Genomic DNA, 22,706 nt, shown 5'->3' with positions numbered 1-22,706 from the left:
CCTTCAGCTCATTACATCCATGCTGGTCAAAAATGACCAACTATCATTCCACTCCCATTTTCCAGCAGTTGTCCATAGTCTTGTATGCCTTGACCTCACAAGTGCGTACTTAAATACTTCTTAAAAGCTATGCAGGTTTCAGCCTCTACCATCTTTATAGACAATGAGTTCCAGATTTCCAGCGCCCTCTGGGTGAAAAGGATTTGCCTCACATCCTCTCTAAACCTCCTGCTCTTAGCTCAATTTTGTGCTCCCTTGTCACTTATCTCTCCGTCAAAGGAAAGGTTTCTTCCCATGCTATCTGTGCCCTTCATTCTTTTATACATCTCAAATATGCCCTCTTTCAATTTCCTTTGCTCTAAGGAAGACAACCACATTCTGGCCAATCTCCCTTTGTAACTGAAATTGTCCAGGCAACATCCAGGTAAATCTGCTGTGCACCCTCTCCAGTGCTAGCACATCCCTCTTATAAGGCAGATTCTGGAGCTGCACACAATATTCTCATTGTGGCCGAATCAGCATTTTATATAGTTCCAGCATAACCTCCCTGCTCTTCAACTCTATGCCTTCACTAATAAAGGCAATATTCATTATGCCTTTCTAATTATTTTATCGACTTGACTCCTACCTTAAAGGACAGGTCCCTTAGATCCTTGGTTGTCTCAGGGTCCTACTGTTCACAGCGTACTCCTTTGCCTTGTTTAAGCTGCCAAGTGCATCACCTCACATTTATCAGGATTGAATTCCATTTGTCAATCTATATCCTTTTTGTATATATAAGGATATCCTCCTCTTTACTTACTACCCCATCAATTTGTGTATCCTCTGCAATCTCACTGATCAACTCTCCCACATTCAATGACATAATTCATTGACAGACATCAAGAGTCCCAACACTGACCCCTGTGGGACCCCACTGAATACAGAATTTCAGTTGGAAAACACCCCTTAACCATCACCCTCTTCTTCCTACTACTCAGCCAGTTGTGGATCCAAATTGCCAAATTTCCTTGGATCCTACAGGCTCTTACCTTTGCTACCAGTCTTCCATATGGGAACTTATCAAAAACCTTTCTAAAGAACAACTAGACTACAAAAGCATTGCCCTCATCTACACATCTCGTCAAAAAATTCAATCAAGTTAGTCAGATATGACCTCCCCTTTCACAAAACCATGCTGACTGTTCTTGATTATTTCTCTCATCTCCAAATGTCGATTAATCCTGTCCCTCAGAATTGCTTCCAATAGTTTCCACACTACCAGGGTTGGACTTATCAGTCTGTAGTTTCCTAGGTTATCACTTGCTCCCTCCTTTAATAACGGTACCACATTGACTGTCCTCCAGTCCTCTGGCACCTCTCCTTCTGTGGCCAGCAGGAATTGAACATTTTTGTAAGTGCATCTGCTGTTTCCTCTTCTGTCTCACTCAACTACCTCGGATACATTTCATCTGGCCCTGACGTTTCTTGAACTGCTGCAGTCCATGTGCTGGAGGTAAATCTAAATCTGGACTGAAATCTACCACCATGACCATGACCAGTCTCCCCCCATCTGCCTGTCTCATTTCCCCTTAAAGGCACCTACAGAGTTTTGTTAAGCACTGGCTATAATAGCTTCATTCTCAGCAGTCTTTGGGCAAAGAAGGAATATTGTGAATGATCTGTTGGGTTTTTGTTTTGGAGGTTATCTTAAGATGATTATCTTTCGTTTAAGCTCTTCCCCAGAAGAGGAAACATTCTCTTTGTATTCACTTCATCATTTAAAGTCCTCTGATGGGTCATCCCTTGCCCTCAGACCCAGCCTATCAGTCCTTTCCTGATACCCTTTACCACTCAGTGAATTTTCGCCTCCGGTTATAGCCCACGCTGTTTTGGTTCAAGTTTACCAGAGATCTAAAAGCGGATAAGTGTGAAGAAGCGACACTGAGCTCCTCCTTGTGTTGAAGGTGAAGAGAGAGAGCAGTTCCAGGGTGACACAGGGTAGCATTGTTGATTCAGTCTGTGTCTTTGACGATGGCAGGAGGAGTTTGTCGGTATTACACCCGCCCACTTTCCAATGGGAGGCGTCCTGCTCTCGACTGCTACGAGTTGATTGGCAGGAAAAGGAGTTTGTTACTCACTGATTGGCGGGGATTCCCGGCATGTGGGCAGACCCTATCAAAGCTCCAATTCACCTCCCTCATGGGGGGGGGGGGGGTGGGAAAGCCCTAAAAGTTCTGGGGCAAAGTTTGACGGGTCGAGAGAGACACGGGGACAGGGTAAAGGACAGGCAGAAAGAACTGCAGTTAGTCTGGCACATTCCAACTCGATCCAGGAAAGTCAACAGCGAACTTGCAGATTTCCAACAGGTCCCAGGAAAGGGGAGAAAGAAAACGCCGCAGCGTCTACAACCGCCTCCGTGGCTGAACCTGACCCTCTGAAACTGAGCAGAAGAAATCAACGTCTTGCACACGGGAGGGAGTTACACACCCGAAACGCCCTTGAACAACCCTCGGAAAGAAGACCTTAAGAAATTGTCACTAACACTGGACGCCGGAGACTCGCAGAAAGTCAGAGCAGAATTATTGGTGGGTTTTATTTTCACAGAAAGTTCTTGAAGACGTTAGGAAAATTCTCCTATCTGGAACTGGACAGGTGTTTCCGAAGAGCACTCAAACTTCCAGAAGGTACCCAGCCTTGTCAGAGGCCCGGCTCCAACCTTCTGTCCAATGAGAGAGTCCGTCATTCAGCCACATCAAAACACCCGCAGTTTCAACAGCACCGGGATGTTGAGGAACATCTGGAGAGCCCGGAAGCTGTTGCTGGTCATCTTGATCCCTCTTCTGTTATTACCCCTGCCTGTCCTCTACCCTGACAGTGTAAGTGCTCTATTTCATTCAATGTTACCATCTAGCTTTGTTAAAAATACATCTGTTGCTCGGGTTTCAGGTTAATGCCTTTAACTGCAGGCATCATGAGCAACTTTGCATTGGTTAATCAAAACTCTTGAATGGGGAGGGGTATTGCTTGTACAGTTTAAGCAATGAATGAGTTAAATTATGGGGTTACAGTTAATCTATTCATAACTTCAGATAGCATAGGACCAGTGATGCTCGGTAGTAGAGCCAGTTGTTCTTTCAGATCAATAGTTTGCGCAGATTCCGGAGTGAAAAACACTTGTCTTTCTAAAATATCTTTAACGTAGAAAGATGCATAGTGTGTCCCACAAATGTATGAGGAGACAGCAATTAGAGGTCAAAGAGATGGGTTTTAAACATTACTTCTTTCTACAAAATGGTGATTTCATTTAAGGATATTCTCCAATGTAGTATAATCCTTCACTACTTCGTCCAAGTTGATTTTATTAATGTGAGTCCGGAGCTTTTCTTTTACAGTGGGTTATTAAATTTGAGGTATGACAATTGAATTCAAGTTTCTCCTCAATATTACACCTGCTTTCAATAACAGCTATCAAGCACTGAGATTGAGAGGCCCCATACTTTTATTACTCCTTAACGCAGGATTCCTGGGATGAACTGAAGTATCCTGGTTAAGATGACAGAATGAAATAAAGAATTGACACTATTTAGTTCCTCAGAGATGTCCCACAGTGCCTCATACAAAATCAATTACCTTGAGATGCGACTACAATGTGAACACCAATGACATATCAGTTAAATCTAGTTCTGGTGGTGATCGGGAGCAGCAGTTTCACCGATTTTCTTTGAAAGGTACCTGAGGATTTATAACTCTCGGCCTAATCAGAAACAGACAGACAGACAAGGTCTCAGTTTAACCTTTCACCTGAAGGATGACACCTCTGACAATGTGTTGCAATGTAGGTGGCGGCCTGAACTTTGTGTCAGACTTGTACCCTTCCCTGAATCATGGACACGAATGATATCACCTTTTAAAACTTGGACCATCGGAGTCTTTGTGCTCACAATTGTATCAACTAATCATTTAATTACATTCGACTATAGGAGGAGCCCGGATCATGGGAGTTTAATAGATCGTTGACTTTCATTTCCATTCTACAACACGTTAAAAATATTCAGAATAAGGCTCTATTATGCTTTTGAATAAAGTTAGGTTACTCCCATCTGTAAGTGTGATAATGTCAGTTAGAAATTTGTCATTTAAAAGTTTCAAAACTGTATGCACTCTTTCAGAGAACTTGGGAAAACAAGTTCTTTGGGGCTTATGGTGCATAACACTTCGGTGTATCCTTGTTTTTCAAGATTCCTGAGAAATTAAACAGTTATAAAAGGAATTACGATGGACTTTGGTCTCAGGAAGATGTAAATCCACAGTCAGACGTACTTAAAAACGTGCTGATGGAGGAATTAATCACATCAAGGGCAGTGGGTATTTGATCTAATTACACAATCATGTCTCAGTGCACTTTACATACTGTCATCTATATCAGTTTTTCAGGATTACATTCAAAAACAAAGATAACAGGAGATAAGTTTCTACAACTCACGCACTCCGTCTCTAATAAAGAAGTAAATAAGTAAACGGGATGAAGCAAAGAATTCGTATACCGCCACAATTACTGCATCCAGCACATCCCATACCTACTGGGATTCTTATATTGCTCATGAATGAGGAGACAATATTGGCATCCAGTTAATGATTGTTGTCATTTTAAAAGTTGGGATGTGCGTACCATAAAAGTCTGTACTGCAGACACCTTCAGGATTTAGCAAACCAAACATTTTACATGTACTGAGCTCATTGCTGGAATAGGACTGTCCGTGAACAAAGGCTTCATCGCTCTCATTCAAAGGAAATTATTGCAATCTGATTACTATTTAGCAAAATCATGGGACAAATTAATGTTTGTTTCCACTGTTTTTTTGTGTCTTTGTATACTTAAGAAACGAGAAAAATACATTATGCATTTTGAAGTAAGCTTCCACTCACGATCTAGATATTTAATTTTAAATTTTCATGGCTTCAGCTCCTCCCAAGTTTTGTAAGGCAAGGTGGAAATAGTCGGCTTTGAGTTGGCCACTGGTGTTAGTGGTGTTGCATTTTCTGCTTGGGACCACGTGTTTGTACATTTTTTGTTGTTTCTTGATCTACCTGAACGGGAATACGCATAAAAAGTTCTCCTGGTCAAATTGCAGTACTCTGATTTGACCAAAATCCCTGATTTATTAGATCTATCTGATGTCATTTTTACATAAACAGATACGTTACGCTAAATAAAATCAGAACATTAAACTGAAGTAAAAAGTGTATATTTTCAACGACGGACTTCTAACACATTCCTATCAATTAACTACAAATGTGACAATTAAATGGCATATTAAATATCAATCAGTATCTGACTGTATGAAGCAACAGTCAGAATCTGTTTTGGAGGAATGAAAAAATTACGTCACCTCTACTGGGGTAAACAGTAAAAAGTAAAATTAAAGCGATAAAAATTGTTTAACATGGGGCAGGGCAGCTCAACCAAGCACAATGCGACTACATGGTAAGTGGGGAGTCGTGGACACTGCACGCGATCTAGGTAAGCCCATGTGCAGTGTGTCTTTGGCAGCACAAGTTTTAGCTCCAAGGTTTGGAGCTCCATTAGTGGCTGGAGATGTATCTGTAAGACAGAGGTCTACATGGATAGAATGTTCAGCGAGGTGGTCACACAACAAATTAGGGGCAAACAGGCAGATAGAGAGGGGATGGTTACCATGCAGTCCAAAGGGAAACATGCTTTAGTGCAGCATTCTCCAGACATCTCACTCACTAACCAGTTTTCCATTCTAGATACTGATGAGAATGATTGATCCTTGAAGGATGCAGCAAGAACCAAGCCCATGGCATCACAGATGTTTGAACTTTTCAGGAGGAGAGAAAGAAGAATGGAAGGGCAATACTGATAGGAATTCTTTAGTTATGGGAACAGACAAGGAACTCTGTGGCCATCTGCGTGACTCCATGATGGTTTGTTGCCTCTTTGATACATCAGTCATGAATGTTACAGAATAGTTGCATGTCATTCTTCTGGAGGAGGGGGAACAGCCAGAGTGTGTGGATCACATTGGTACTGATGAAATATATGGGGAGGGGGATGCAATCCTGAAAATAGAATTTAGGGACCTATGTAGGAATTTAGCAAGCAGGACCTTTAAAAGTCATAATCTCTAGATTACTCCCAGTGCCACATATGATAAATGGGAAGATAAACCAGACATTTATGAGGCTGGAAAAGTGGTACAGGAGGGAGATTTTTGTATTCCTGGGAGACTGTGACTGGTTATGGGGGAGATTGCACCTGTACAAACTGAAAGGGTTGTACCTGACAGAGCTGGAACGGAATTCCTTGTAGTTTATTTTGTCCATGGTTTTTGGGAAGGATTTAAGCTGAATTAACAAGCATATAGGAAACTGAAGAGAATATTGAAAGTCATAACAAGGAGCACAAAATACTGGGAGAGGCAGATAGCACTAGAGAGGCAATAGTAATTGGTGGAATTGGAGTAAGGAGAAGTCTAAATTAGACTTAAATTAGAGTTCAGTGAATGCACAATGTAATATTAATAGGATTGGTGAGTTACAGGAGCAGGTTGCCTTGTGGAAATAATGATCTAGGTCTTGGTGTGCAGGACACAATTTTAAAGTTTGTGTGTGAGAGCATTTTATCCAGTATGTAAAAAGCTCAACAACGAAAGGGATAGTTCTGGACCTAATATTTGGAAATGAGCCCATGCAGGTGGAAGATGTCTCAATATGGAAGCATTTTTCGAGATAGTGACCATAACTCAGTTGGATTTATGATATTTGTGGAAAAGGCGAAGGATAATCTTGGAATAAAATTTATGAACTGGAGATGGCTAATTTCACTAAAATTGTGTGCAATTTGGCCCAAGTGGATTGGGAGCAGCTGCTTCCTAACAAAAAAAGTCAGCAGTGGGAGGCATTAAAGAAGGAAATAGTGAAAGCATATGGCAAATGTTACCATAAAGAAAAAGAGTGGAACTAAGACCAGAGAATTATGGATGTTAAGTGATATAACAGGATTAAGGTAAAAAGGAGCTTGTGGCAAATACCAATGACTCAGTATGGTAGTATCACGAGATGAGGTATAAGAATCTGATGAAGGAGCAGTGCTCCAAAAGGTAGTGCTTTCAAATAAACTTGTTGGACAATAACCTGGTGTTATGTGATTTTTAATTTGGTGCACCCCAATCCAACACCGGCACCTCCACATCAGGTATAAGAAGTGCAGGAGAGATTTGCCTCAAAATCAAGGTCAGGTCTGGAGTTATTTAAATCAGTCAATCCCATCATTTGAGGAAAGGGATATAGAGATATTTTTCAAAATGAAGCCAAAAGATTGAAGTGGCCCATAGATAACTGGACACTGTTCGTGCAGGTCAGGCTGGCTGGCAAAGGTTAGGATGTTTATGCCGTTCTTTCTGAGGAGGCCGCAGAATGAGAAATCCAACCATGCACCCAGTCAAAAGCTGGCAGTCCACAGCTGCCCTGGACAGTTCCTTTCAGTTGCATCTAACATATTGGACAAAGGGTAATTGGCATGCTGCTTTGCCATTGAGAGAAATGTACACGATTGGCAGTCTGACATTCCTCAAAAGTAAGTGGATTCCTGATGTTAAGAGCAAGAAGTCTCATCTCCACCTAAGTGTTGAGCAGTGAGATGAGATTCTCATCAGTGATCGGTGAAAGGCCTAGTTCTATGTATTAACATGATTCACATCTGTGTTATTTCATTATTTCACCTCATCAACACACAGTTTCCCATTCTCCCACTCTCCAGATAGAAATTAGGTGCTGAAATTCCTGATATGAAAGTTGAAGCAGTCATCTGTCAGTCAGCTCTCCATTTGCTCCTCTGATTCCTCATTGGTCACCAACATCTCAGGGAATACTCCATGGGCAGCTACTGTGTGTACCCCCTGTCCACCAGGACTTCCAGGTCCCCAGTGGCAAAGTGAGACGTCAATTTCCCTTTGTTCAAAATGAATCTGTGAAATTACGGGGCGGAGATGGTGGCACATACACTGACTGAGTGGAAGGGACATTCAGCTTCTTCCTACATTGCATTCCTCAAGATGGCAGGGACTACTTTAACCCACGTGGCATCCTTGGAGCAAGCTGGCATGGTCTGGTGTCATGGCTTCCTCTGCTAGTCCTGGGGAAGAGGAAGTCCTGCCTGTGTTCTATCCTGGAGGAGCTCCATGTTAGTGATGCAAAGCAGCGTGCTGATATCTCCCTGTCTGCCCTGTTTTAGATTTTCCTTCAGCACATTAGAGCATTATTCATAATGATAGCATGTTTTTTTTAATAGTAAGTATTTCTGTTCTCTTCCTTTTCTAGTTTCACAATGAAGAACAGATAAGTTTTCTACCTTTACCATCTGGGACTTAACTTACAGATGGATCCTAACATTGTCCACTCCTCTGCCAGTTTTCAATTCCGATCTAAAACAGACGTTGCTGGAAAAGCTCAGCAGGTCTAGCAGCATCTGTTAAGAGAAATCAAAGTTAATGTTTTGGGTCCAGAGACTCTTCCTCAGATCTGATAGTAGTTAGAAAAATATTGGTTTATGTGCAGAAGATCAGATGGGGAGAGGGGGTAAGGAGTAAACAATATGTAGGGATAAAGTCCAAAGAGAGAGAAGAACAGTTGTACAGAAAAAAGACTGGATAATGATCTAGCTGGGAGGATGAATAGCTTTTAATGGACTCTGTTAGTGGCTAACAATGGGTACTGTGTAATGGCAGATGATGTGATACCAATGCCTGGTGTGTGTGGTAGGGCCTAGGACATGGGGGAGCTCAGACCCTAAAATTATTGAACTCAGTATTAAGTCTGGAGGGCCACAGGGTCCCCAAGTGGAAAATGAGGTGTTATTCCTCCAGCCTGTGCTGAGCTACACTGGAGCACTGCAGCAAGCCTGAGACAGAGATATTAGCCAGGGAACGGATAGGTCTGTTAAAGTGGCAGGGAACAGGAAACTCAGGATCTTCTTTGTGGGCAGAATGCAGATGTTCTGCGGAACGGTCACCCAGTCTGTGCTTTGTTTCCTCAATGTAGAGGAGACCACATTGTGAGCAGTGAATGCAGATTGTGTGAGGTGCAGGTAAAGTGCTGCTTCACCTGAAAGGTGTGTTTGAGTACTTGGATACTGAGGAGGGAGGAGGTATATGGGTAGGTGTTACACCTTTGACAGTTGCAGGGGAAAGTGCCGTGGGGCAGTGGTGGGGGGTGGGGGTGCGGGGGTATGGTGGTTGCAGTGGGGGATGTTGGGAGTGAAGGAAGAGTGGACCAGGGTATCCCAGAGGGAACGATCCCTGCGGAAGGCGGACAAGGGAGGGGAGGGGAATATGTGTCTGGCGGTGGCATCCCGTTGGAGGTGGCAGAAATGGTGGCTGATTATCTGTTGGATGTAGATGCTGGTGGCATGGTAGGTAAGGACAAAGGAAATGCTATCGCTGTTGTGGGAGGGAAGAGAGGGGGTGAGGCTCCAAGTGTGGGAGATGAGTTAGCTGAAAATGTGTTGCTGGAAAAGCGCAGCAGGTCAGACAGCATCCAAGGAACAGGAGAATCAATGTTTCGGGCATCAGCCCTTCTTCAGGAAGAAGGGCTGATGCCTGAAACGTCGATTCTCCTGTTCCTTGGATGCTGCCTGACCTGCTGCGCTTTTCCAGCAACATATTTTCAGCTCTGATCTCCAGCATCTGCAGTCCTCACTTTCTCCTAGGAGATGAGTTAGACCTGGTTGAGGGCCCTGTTGACAACAGTGCTGGGGAATTCTTGGTTGACGAAGAAGCTGGACATTTGAGAGGCTCCCTTGTCAAAGTTGGCATCATCGGAAAATATGTGATGGAGACGGAGGAACTGGAATGGAATGGAGTCTTTACAAGATTCAGGGTTTGAGGATGTATAGTTCAGGTAGCTATGGGAGTCTGAGGTTGTAGTGAATATTAGTGGCCAGTCTATCCCCACAAATGGAAACAGGTATGTCAAGGAAGGGAAGGTAGGAGCTAGAGATAGACCGGGTGAAAGTGAGGAAGGGGTGGAAATTTGAAGTGAAATTGATGAACTTTTCCTATTCTGGATGAGAGAGGGAAGCAGCACCGATGACACCATCGATATATTAGAGAAAGAGTTATGGGTGTGAGCCGGAATAGGACTGGAACTAGGAATATTTCACACACTCCACGAAGGGACAGGCATAACTGGGGCCCAGCTGAGTACCCATGGTCACCCCTCTGACCTGAAGAAAACGAGAAGAGTTGGATGAGAAGTTGTAGGGTGAGGATGAGCTCGGCCAAGTGGAGGAGGGTGCTGGTGGGCGGAGACGGTTCAGGCCTTTGCTCCAGAAAGAAGCAGAGAACTCTGTCACCATCCTGGTGGGGGGGTGGACATGTGAAGGGATTGCACGTCCATGGTAAAGAGAAGGTGGCTGGAGCCTGCAAACTGGAAATTCCGAAACTGGCATAAAATGTCAGAGGAATCAGGGATGTATATTGATGGGGGTACTGGACCAGGGGAGAAAAGACTGAGTCAAGGTATGAAGATAGGTGTTCTGTAGGGCAGGAGCAGGCTGAAACAATGGGTCTGCCCAGGCAGTCCTGTTTGTGGAATTTTGGAAGGAGATAGAAGTGAGTTGTGCGGAGCTGGGGATCTATCCGCTTGGAGGCAGTGGGGGGAGATCACTGGGTGAGTGCAGTTGATACAATGGCCTGATGTGCCATGATGGGGTCATGGACCAGGGGAAGATGGGGGAAGTATCTGAGAGCTGGTGCTCAGTCTCTGCAATGTAGAGGTCAGTACGCCACTCTTATCAGCAGCCTTAATAACAAAGTCAGGGTTGGATTGTAGTGCATAGAGTGCTGTCAGTTCAGAGGGAGATAGGTTTGATTAGGTGGGGGGGGCAGAGAAATTTAGGTGACAATGTCACGTCGGTGGTTCTCAATGAACAGATCGAGTGCAGGTAAAAGAGGGAAGAGTCCAGGGGAAGGGAGAATGTTGGAGTTGGGTAAAGGAGTCTATAGGATGGGCAGAGGGGTTGCAAGGACCTTTCCCTCCAGGATACCCTAGTCCACACTTCCTTCACTCCGAACACCAACCCCCACGGCACTTTCCCTGCAACTGCTGAAGGTGTAACACCTGCCCATTTACTTCCTTCATCCTCAGTACCCAAGGGTCCAAACATATTTTCCAGGTGAAGCCACACTTTACCTGCACTTCACATAATCTAGTCAACTGCATTCGCTGCTCACAATGTGGTCTCCGCTAAGTTGGGGAAACAAACTGTAGACTGGGTGACCACTTCACAGAACATCTACGTTCTGCCGGCAACAAGACCCTGAGTTTTCTGTTTCCTGCCACTTTAACACGCCACTCTGTTCCCTAGCTAGCATCTCTGTCTCTGGCTTGCTGCAGTGCTCCAGTGAGGATCAGCACAAGCTGGAAGAACAACATGCCATTTTCTGCTTGGGAACCCTGCAACCTTTCGGACACGATATCAAGTTCAACTTTAAGGCCCGAACTTCCCCATGTCCCAGCCCCGACCACACACACCAGGCCTTGTTATCACATAGTCTGTCATTGCACACTACCTATTGTTAGCTACTAACAATTTCCATTAACAGCTATTCATCCTCCTAACCGGATCATTATCTACTCCTTTGTCTGTCCAACTGTTCTTCTCTCTCATTGGGTTCTATCCCCATCTATCGTTTACTCTCTCCCCTCACCCTAACTTCTGCATGTATACCAACATTTTCCTAGCGACCACTAGTTCTGAGGAAGGGTCACTGGACCTGAAACATTGACTTTGATTTCTCTTCATGAGATGCTGCTAGACCTGCTGAGCTTTTCCAGCAACTTCTGTTTTTGTTTCTGATTCACAGAATCCGCAGTTCTTTCAGTTTTTATTACAATTCAGATCTACTCCCTTACTTCCCAAATGTGACTATCTGTAGCTCAAACTGACTTTACCTGCAATGTTTCTCCCTGCTTCTGGTTGCCTTTTTGCCATGGAGTGCACATACTAGTTGATTTAGCTTCCACAAGCCTGTACAGACAGAGGTCCACTGGAACACTTTTCAGCAGTTGACTGACTGGCTGCTCCTTTCTTAAAGGTCTATGCACTTCAGGTAGTAACTCACATTTTTGCAGAATATTTTCCATTAATTTCTCTTTAGATTCTTCCCACTATTGATCTCTTCATGATGCCGGCAGATCCACACCACCATTACCATATCAGACTAGGCATAGCTTCAGTTTAGCTCTTAGATTAGACCTTCCATATCAGTACCGAATAATATCAGTGCAGGTCTTGTACCATTGGGAGATATCAAAGGAAGTCCATGAAATTCTGGACCTTCTCTGGATCTCAAAGGAACAAAAAAAACTAATAGTGTTCACCCCACAACGCAAACCAAATGCTGGTATCATAAGCAACAACTATTCCATATTCCGTGATGGTCTTCTGCACCTCACCTTCAACCAATGCTTGAGGCAGCTGAGACCTGTCATCCATAAGGAGACCTTCATCCAGCTCAATGTCCTCATCCTCCTCTCCGCATGACTGCACCCCATTGCCCTGGCTCCTCAGCATCTATCACATCACCTTGTCTGCTCCCATTGTACAAAGCACAATATGCCACTAACTTCTACATCATTTAAATGATAATGTTAGGTTTCCAAGTACAAATTACAGGGTGCAAAATGACTTCACCTGACATTTGAGTCCTCAGCACATTCACTCTGCGTGCATTGCATATGGACAAAGAAATTTTTGCAAGCTAATTCACACTGCAGCTTGCAAATACATGCTTTTTTTTCTGTCCCTTCAACATCCTATTGTCGTGCAGACACAGATGCTGTGCTTTTACCCATCAAACTGACCAGACACATTGTTTGATTCATTTCTCAGTTGCAATTTGCACCTAGAAAATGGCAAGTAATGGCAGGAAGTGTAGCTCATGGTGGACTTAGTCAACACTGGGCTCTGCCTGACCAACAGGTATCCCCCCAGATCTTCCATGGATCCTTCACCTCGCTATAACCTAACACTTTCACCATCCTCCCCTGCCAATTGGAGACATGATAATTTGAATTTTGCCTTCAACTGCCTGCCTGCCTGTTGAACCTTGACATTATATCTTTATGAATCTCATCCTCCTCTTCAGTACTCCCCAGTGGAGACCATGATAATGGTCATTGCTAATAACCTCCGCTTCTGATGCGGATCCAAATGCCCCTCATACTCCTGGAATGCCTCCCTATCACTGTCTTACTCCTTGTCCCTGTCTCTACAAACATCTCTGCTTTCATCGCCCTCCCATCTCACCCCAACCTTGATGAATACAAACAAGGAACAGGAGTAGACCACTCCAAAGACTCACAACACTCTGAGCGAGAGAATGTTTTCTCATCTCTGTCTTAAATGGGCAACCCCTTACTTTTAAACTATGATCTGTAATTCGAGGTTCTCCAACAACAGGAAACATCCTTTTCTTATCCACCAGGTCAAGTGATCTCTGTGTTTCAATTAAGTTACCATTAACTCCAAAAGGTACAGGCCCATCCTATCTGACATTTTCATATGGCAATGCACTAACTCCAGGTATTAGTCTAGTACAGACAGTCCCCAGGTTGCAACCGGGTTCTGTTTTGGAGTCCATTTGCAAATTAATTTGTCTGCAATTTGGAACACAATTCAGGACAATATAAAGGAGCTATTTGAGGGTACAGGAAATGTTCATATATCAGGACCTTAAAACTACACCCTGTATAAGATCATTTTCATAAGTATAAACATTCATAAGTTGGATGTTATTAAATCAACCGCCCCCCCCCAGTAAGCCTTTTCTGAACTGCTTGTAATGCACTAACAACCTTTGATAAGTACACTACTGTGCACTGTACTCTAGATGCGATCTCTCCATGTCCATGTATCTTCATGCATTACACACCTCTGGAGCAGATGGGACTGAACCTGTGCCTCCCAGTCTGGGGATAGGGACACTACTACTGCCCCACAAGAACTCCCTATACTGTACTCTTTAGAATATTCCCCTAATATTTGCCACTCCATCTCTATTGACTATCCCTTAAGATAAATTGCCAGTTTACTTTCACTAGCTCTGCTTTCATGCCCTCATAATTGCCTTTGTTTCAGTTGAAAATAGTGATCTTGGACAAACACTTTTTTCCCTTGAATTTTACATACAATTTAATCATATTATGGCCACTGCAAGCCAGGGGTGCTTTCACTATGACATCAGCGATTGATTAGATTAGATTAGGTTAGATTAGATTACTTACAGTGTGGAAACACGCCCTTCAACCCAACAAGTCCACACCGACCCTCCGAAGCGCAACCCACCCAGACCCATTCCTCTACACTTACCCTGTCACCTAACACTATAGGCAATTTAGCATGGCCAATTCACCTAACCTATGATAATTCTCCAATCCCTATGATAATTGCTGTACCCTCTTGACAAGCTTCCATGTTTTCTTCCTTGATGTCCTTTCCTAGAATGTGGTTACTGTTAACAGGCATGTATGCCATTCCCATACGTGCCTTTGTGCCTCATCGTTACCCAGACTACTTCTATATCCTGGTTTCCTAAATTTAGGTTAGCCCTTTCTACTTTGCTAATATCATCTTTAATTAACAGAGCTCCTCCTAAAACCATACCTAGCTTCCAGTCCTTCCTAAATGTCACATACCCTTCTCTTATGTACCCCTTTCGGCAATGATCACCCTGCTGTGCTAAAGACCCCCCACCCTTGCATGCTTCTTAATGATCGATGGAGAGACCCCCTAGGATTGTGATGGCCCTACATCTCTAATTGCCTGTCTGATAGTATATAATTCCCATAACTGCTGCTGCTGGCCCAACAGGACTGATTGTTAATGGGGTACTTGGTGAGGCAGGAGGATATGAGTTTGAAGCTTCGTGTGAGGGGAGGGTTGGAGTATGGGTCTTGGGAGGAGAGGAGGGGTGGAATGTGGGGCTTGGTGGGACAAGAGGGTTGGAGTATGGGGCTTGGTGGGAAAGGAGGGTTGTAGTATGGGGCTTGTTGGGACAGGAGGGTTGTAGTATGGGGCTTGGTGGGACAGGAGGGTTGGAGTGTGGGGCTTGGTGGGACAGGAGGGTTGGAGTATGGGGTTTGAGGGAACCGGAGGATTGGAGTATGGGGCTTGGTGGGGCAGGAGGGTTGGAGTGTGGGGCTTGGTGGGGCAGGAGGGTTGGAGTGCGGGGCTTGGTGGGACAGGAGTGTTGGAGTGTGGGGCTTGGTGGGACAGGAGTGTTGGAGTGCGGGGCTTGTGGGAAAGGAGGGTTGGAGTATGGGGCTTGTGGGAAAGGAAGGTTGGAGTGTGGGGCTTGTGGTAAAGGAGGGTTGGAGTGTGGGGCTTGTGGTAAAGGAGGGTTGGAGTGTGGGGCTTGTGGTAAAGGAGGGTTGGAGTGTGGGGCTTGTGGGAAAGGAGGGTTGGAGTGCAGGGCTTGGTGGGAGATGAGGGTTGGAGTGTGGGGCTCAGTGGGACAGGAGGGTTGGAGTGCAGGGCTTGGGAGGAGAGGAGGTTTGGAGTATGGGACTTGGGAGGACAGGGGGATTGGAGTGTGGGGCTTGGTGGGACAGGAGGGTTAGAGTATGGGGCTTGGTATGACAGCTGGAGTGCAACGTTTGATGGTAAAGTTTGAGTGTGGGGCTTGTTGGATGAACAGTAACCAGGAAGCTCTGTAGTTTCTTTGTACAGATTCTCCACCTAGAAGTCAAAAGAATTGAACCAATCAGATTGTTAAACTTCTAGGAAAGGCAGAAGTGTAGATGTTGGAGATTAGAGTCAAGATTAGAGTAGTGCTGGAATCATGATGAAGGGCTTTTGCCCAAAACATTGACTTTCCTGCTCTTTGGATGCTGCCTGACCTGCTGTGCTTTTCCAGCACCATTCTAATCTTGCCAAACTTCTGGGAAAGGCAAGCTGGAGAACAAGTCAGAGCCCAGCAGCAGATATTCCTGCAGCTCTGAGTGTGGATTGCCATGTGGGTTCAGTGCGGTTAGGAAGATGGCATAGAGAGATGTTGGAGTGGTGACCTTATATGATGAGTTGGGAGTTGGGAAAGGGTCAAATCAGAGGGTGGAAAAGATTGTCTCACCAAAAGAATAAGGAAGCAGGTTTAATTATCATGGCCCCCGAATAATGTCGGAAACACAATTATAACATGGGTTTTGTCTCCCTTTAGTTTCTGGGTTTCCTGCTTCAGAGTTAAAATTGGAAAGGAGAGAAAATATCTAATAAGTGATCCAGTTCCTGGGACCAGATGATTGCCTTCCTTCATCCCATTAAAACTAGAAATGTGTGACTTTGATTTGCGATATTTTGCATTTTAAAATTCCACTTGACCTAAAACTAACTGATTTGCATGTTAAAATGACACCCTGTTTCTCTCACTGCACCATTATCAGCTCACACTTTCAATCACATACCCCACAGTATCTTCAAAAATCTGAATATTCAAAGTTAATTCCAATAACAGTAAATATAATTAAATGACTTGCCACAGTAAATTAAAACACATAATCTGAAGAAACAGGGCAAAAACAGTTGTCTCTTCTTATTCAGTTATGACACCAAAAATATAAAATGAGGAAGCTAATTTTGAAAATGGGGGAATGGATAACAAACACTGTCCTTTTTAGCAATGTTCATATCCCATGAAAAAAAAAACAATATATAAAAAAGTCCTGGTGACATGTTAATATTCACAATGCAGGATAAATGAAAATGGAAGTCACAAGACTGTGAATCACCCATAGAATTGCTGGAAAATTATGTGTGTGTGATTTGGAGATGAAAATATTACAAGTTTTTTGAATGAGAAGATTTTCTATGAAGACGTTAAGCTGAGGCCCCAGTCAGCCCCTCAGGTAGACTGAAACAAAATCCCAATTTAGTATTTGATCTTGAATAGGAGAACATGAATTCTCCCTGGTGTTCAGGGCCAACATTAATCCCTTAAACAACAGCAGCAAAATAGATAATTTGGTAATTTATCCTATTGCTGCCTGTGGATCTTGTTTTGAGGAAAGTGTATCTGCAGGCAGTTCAATACTGAGAGAATACTTTCTAGCTGAGCTCAAGTCCTTCTTTGGTGGCTGTCTAAAGATGAACACTTTCAGATAATAATCATCATCAGTGTAATGATTGATTATTTTATCTTTCTTGGATCAGGGTAACTGAGATCACTTACAGGGATTCCAACTGCTGCAATAGATGAGATGACAACATTGACCAGTAGCCAAGTCTGGGATATTCCTGAGCTGGATACTTCAGTGCTATATCATGTGGTCTAGATACCCATTTAGCCAGCACAAAATTCATGACCTCTTAATAAAAATTGTCAGAAATAACATTGAATAAAACGTAAATCAAGAATTGAAGCAGAAATCATTGACAAAAGTGTGGACAGCCCCATACACTTCAGATTTGATAGTGCTATTCTAACTACATTTTGGTTGTTTGATATATCATACAAAAACACAAAGTTGTTTGTCATTGAGTATCCTCTATGAATTTAACAAGGCAAGGAGCTGTGACTTGCATTTGAGTAAACATGGTGTCCAAGAACAGACTTGTTTACATGTTTTGGTACTCAGAAAATACCATTCTTCTATCACAGGAAACAAGGTCAGAGAGTTCAAGTAAACTGATTTAACTTTTATCCCAGACTAAGAAAGCCACATTCTCCTCTTCAAGAACTATTCAAGGTGTCATATTTTCTTCAAGTATAACCAATCACTTAATATCATAAAAGGAAAGAACTGAAAATGGTGGAGAGAAAGGAGACAATTTGGTAGCATTCTGAGTAGGTGAAGTTCAACTTTGCAAAACAGTAGTTAGCAAGTTAATATTGCCCAGCTATTCTGTTGTTGTGTCTACAGATTTATGTTCCAACGTGCCTGATTTTCTTACATTCAAATCAAAGTAAGTTAACAATTTCATTGTATAAGGAAACATCTTGCTACTATTGACCATAATATCATTGAATTTGATATTTAATTTGAGATAGAGAGTCAAAGGCAAGATTTTAAATTTAATCAGCAAAACTTCAAAAGAATGGGAAACAAATCACCCAAAGTAAATTGGGTGGAGGTGTTAATGCATAAACCTAGAGACGAGGAATGAGAAATATTGGAACATTTAGCGGCACGGTGGCTCAGTGGTTAGCACTGCTACCTCTCAGCGCCAGGGACCCGGGTTTGATTCCAGCCTTGAGAAGTCTGTGTGGAGTTTGCACATTCTCCCCGTGTCTGCCTGGGTTTCCTCCAGCTGCTCTGGTTTCCTCCCACCTTCCAAAGATCTGCAGGTTAGGTGAATTGGTCATGCTAAATTATCTGTAGAGTTAGGGGGAATGGGTTTGGTTGGGTTGCTCTTTGGAGGGTCAGTATGGACTAGTTGGGCTGAAGGGCCTGTTTACACACTGTAGGGAATCTAGTCTAAATATTAAACCAATACTTCTGCCAAAGGAGCAAAGAACTACTTTTAGATGAATTTCAATGTGGGGAAGTGAGAGATCATCCTCTTCGTTCCAAGAAAAATGAATTAATTAGAGTCATAGAGATGTACTGCATGGAAACAGACCCTTCGGTCCAACCTGTCCATGCTGACCAGATATCCCAACCCAATCTAGTCCCACCTGCCAGCACCTGGCCCATATCCCTCCAAACCCTTCCTATTCATATACCCATCCAAATGCCTCTAAAATGTTGCAATTGTACTAGCCTCCACCACATCCTCTGGCAGCTCATTCCATACACGTACCACCCTCTGCGTGAAAAAGTTGCCCCTTAGGTCTCTTTTATGTATTTCCCCTCTCACTCTAAACCTATGCCCTCTAGTTCTGGACTCCCCGACCCCAGGGAAAAGACTTTGTCTATTTACTCTATCCATGCCCCTCATAATTTTTTAAACCTCTATAAGGTCACCCCTCAGCCTCAGATGCTCCAGAGAAAACAGCCCCAGCCTGTTCAGCCTCTCCCTGTAACTCAAATCCTCCAACCCTGACAACATCCTTGTAAATCTTTTCAATTTTCACAACATCTTTCCAATAGGAAGGAGACCAGAATTGCACGCAATATTCCAATAGTGGCCTAACCAATGTCCTGTACAGCCACAACATGACCTCCCAACTCCTGTACTCAATACTCTGACCAATAAAGGAAAGCATACTGAATGCCTTCTTCACCATCCTATCTACTGCGACTCCACTTTCAAGGAGCTATGAACCTGCACTCCAAGGTCTCTTTGTTCAGCAACACTCCCTAGGACCTTACCACCAAGTATATAAGTCTTGCCAAGATTTGCTTTCCCAAAATGCAGCACCTTGCACTTATCTGAATTAAACTCCATCTGCCACTTCTCAGCCCATTGGCCCATCTGGTCCAGATCCTGTTGTAATCTGAGGTTCGCTGTCCACTACACCTCGCATCCAAATCATTTATATAAATGACATAAAGTAAAGGACCCAGCACCGATCCTTGTGGCACTCCACTGGTCACAGGCCTCCAATCTGAAAAGCAACCCTCCACCACCACCCTCTGTCTTCTACCTTTGAGCCAGTTCTGTATCCAAATAGTTAGTTCTCCCTGTATTCCATGAGATCTAATCTTGCTAATCAGTCTCCCATGGGGAACCTTGTCGAACGCCTTACTGCAGTCCGTAGAAACAATAGACAATAGACAATAGGTGCAGGAGTAGGCCATTCTGCCCTTCGAGCCTGCACCACCATTCAATATGATCATGGCTGATCATCCTTAATCAGTATCCTGTTCCTGCCTTATCTCCATAAGCTTTGATTCCACTATCCTTGAGAGATCTATCCAACTCTTTCTTAAATGAATCCAGAGACTGGGCCTCCACTGCCCTCTGAGGCAGAGCATTCCACATATCCACCACTCTCTGGGTGAAGAGGTTTCTCCTCATCTCTGTCCTAAATGGTCTACACCGTATTTTTAAGCTGTGTCCTCTGGTTCGGCACTCACCCATCAGCGGAAACATGTTTCCTGCTTCCAGAGTGTCCAATCCATTAATAATCTTATATGTCTCAATCAGATCCCCTCTCAGTCTTCTAAACTCAAGGGTATACAAGCCCAGTCACTCCAGTCTTTCAGCGTAAGGTAGTCCCGACTTTCCAGGAATTGACCTCGTGAACCTACGCTGCACTCCCTCAATAGCCAGAATGTCTTTCCTCAAATTTGGAGACCAGAACTGCACACAATACTCCAGGTGTGATCTCACCAGGGCGCTGAACAGCTGCAAAAGAACCTCTTTGCTTCTATACTCAATTCCTCTTGTTATGAAGGCCAGCATGCTATTAGCCTTCTTCACTACCTGCTGTACCTGCATGCTTACCTTCATTGACTGGTGTACAAGAACACCCAGATCTCTTTGTACTGCCCCTTTATCTAAATTGATTCCATTTAGGTAGTAATATGCCTTCCTGTTCTTGCCACCAAAGTCGATAACCATACATTTATCCACATTAACCTCCATCTGCCATGCATCTGACCACTCACCTAACCTGTCCAGGTCACCCCGTAATCTCCTAACATCCTCCTCACATTTCACCCTGCCACCCAGCTTAGTATCATCAGCAAATTTGCTAATGTTATTACTAATACCATCTTCTATATCATTAATATATATTGTAAAAAGCTGTAGTCCCATCACTCATCCCTGCGGTACCCCACTGGTCACTGCCTGCCATTCCGAAATGGAGCTGTTTATCACTACTTTTTGTTTCCTGTCAACCAACCAACTTTCAATCCAAGTTAGTACTTTGCTCCCAATACCATGAGCCCTAATTTTGCTCACTAACTTCCTATGTGGGACTTTATCAAAAGCTTTCTGAAAGTCCAGGTACACTACATCTACTAGATCTCCCTCGTCCATCTTCAGAGTTACATCCTCAAAAAATTCCAGAAGATTAGTCAAGCATGATTTACCCTTCATAAATCCATGCTGACTCTGACCTATCCTGTTACTACTATCCAGATGTGTCGTAATTTCATCCTTTATAATAGACTCCAGCATCTTTCCCACCACTGAAGTAAGACTAGCTGGTCTATAATTTCCTGCTTTCTCTCTCCCACCTTTCTTAAAAAGTGGTACAACATTAGCCACCCTCCAATCTGCAGGAACTGATCCTGAATCTATCGAACTCTGGAAAATAATCACCAACGCATCCACATTTTCTCGAGCCATCTCCTTCAGTACCCTGGGATGTAGACCATCAGGCCCCGGAGACTTATCAACCTTCAGACCTAACAGTCTCTCCAACACCAATTCCTGGCAAATATAAATTCCCTTAAGTTCAGTCTTCTTTGTTACTTCTTCAAACAACTCAATCAAGTTTGTGAGACATAATTTCCCACGCACAAGGCCATGTTGACTATCCCTAGTTAGTCCTTGCCTTTCCAAGTACATGTACAACCTATCCCTCAGGATTCTCTCCAACAACTTGCCCACCACTGAGGTCAGGCTCACTGGTCTATAGTTCCCTGTCTTGTCTTTACCACCCTTCTTAAACAGTGGCACCACATTTGCCAACCTCCAGTCTTCTGGCATCTCACCTGTGACTATTGATGATACAAATATCTCAGCAAGAGGCCCAGCAATCACTTCTCTAGCTTCCCACAGAGTTCTAGGACCTGATCAGGTCCTGGGGATTTATCCACCTTTAACCGTTTCAAGACATCCAGCACTTCCTCCTCTGTAATCTGGACATTTTGCAAGGTGTCACCATCTATTTCCTGACAGTCTATATCTTCCATATCCTTTTACACAGTAAATACTGATGCAAAATATTCATTTAATATCTCCCCATTTTCTGTGGCTCCACACAAAGACCACCTTGCTGATCTTTGAGGGGCCCTAATCTCTCCGTAGATACCCTTTTGTCCTTAATATATTTGTAAAAACGCTTTGGATTCTCCTTAATTCTATTTGCCAATGCCATCTCATGTCCCCTTTTTGCCCTCCTGATTTCCCTCTTAAGTATACTCCTACTGCCTTTATACTTTTCTAAGGATTCACTCGATCTATCCTGTCTATACCTGACATATGCTTCCTTCTTTTTCTTAACCAAACCCTCAATTTCTTTAGTCATCCAGCATTCCCTATACCTACCAGCCTTCCCTTTCACCCTGACAGGAATATACTTTCTCTGGATTCTTGTTATCTCATTTCTGAAGGCTTCCAATTTTCCAGCCAACCCTTTACCTGTGAACATCTGCATCCAATCAGCTTTCTAAAGTTTTTGCCTAATACTGTCAAAAGTGGCCTTTCTCCAATTTAGAACTTCAACTTTTAGATCTGGTCTATCCTTTTCCATCACTATTTTAAAACAAATAGAATTATGGTCGCTGGCCCCAAAGTGCTCCCCCACTGACACCTCAGTCACCTGCCCTGCTTTATTTCCCAAGAGTAGGTCAAGTTTTGCACCTTCTCTAGTAGGTACATCCACATACTGAATCAGAAAGTTGTCTTGTACACACTTAACAAATTCCTCTCCATCTAAACCTTTAACACTATGGCAGTCTCAGTTGATGTTTGGAAAGTTAAAAGCCCCTACCATAACCACCCTATTATTCTTACAGATTGCTGAGATCTCCTTACAAGTTTGTTCCCCATTTTCCTCTGACTATTGGGGGGTCTATAATACAAT

General features: G+C 43.5%; 1 protein-coding gene across 2 annotated transcripts in view; it reads left to right on the top strand.

The window, feature by feature from the left end:
* Positions 1-2,215: 2,215 nt before the first annotated feature.
* slc13a4 (solute carrier family 13 member 4) overlaps positions 2,216-22,706 on the top strand; it is a 115,823-nt gene continuing 95,332 nt past the window's right edge. For both annotated transcript variants that reach the window (XM_072552155.1, XM_072552154.1), the window contains exon 1: positions 2,216-2,858. In XM_072552155.1, the coding sequence (XP_072408256.1) occupies positions 2,709-2,858 (150 nt within the window). In that variant the 5' untranslated portion in view covers positions 2,216-2,708. The remainder of the gene's footprint in view (positions 2,859-22,706) is intronic.

The sequence above is a fragment of the Chiloscyllium punctatum genome, chromosome 32, assembly GCF_047496795.1.
Source record: "Chiloscyllium punctatum isolate Juve2018m chromosome 32, sChiPun1.3, whole genome shotgun sequence".
NCBI classification, from domain to species: domain Eukaryota; kingdom Metazoa; phylum Chordata; class Chondrichthyes; order Orectolobiformes; family Hemiscylliidae; genus Chiloscyllium; species Chiloscyllium punctatum.
Note: the sequence above shows the minus strand (reverse complement) of the source record. Positions and strands in the feature narration are given on the sequence as shown.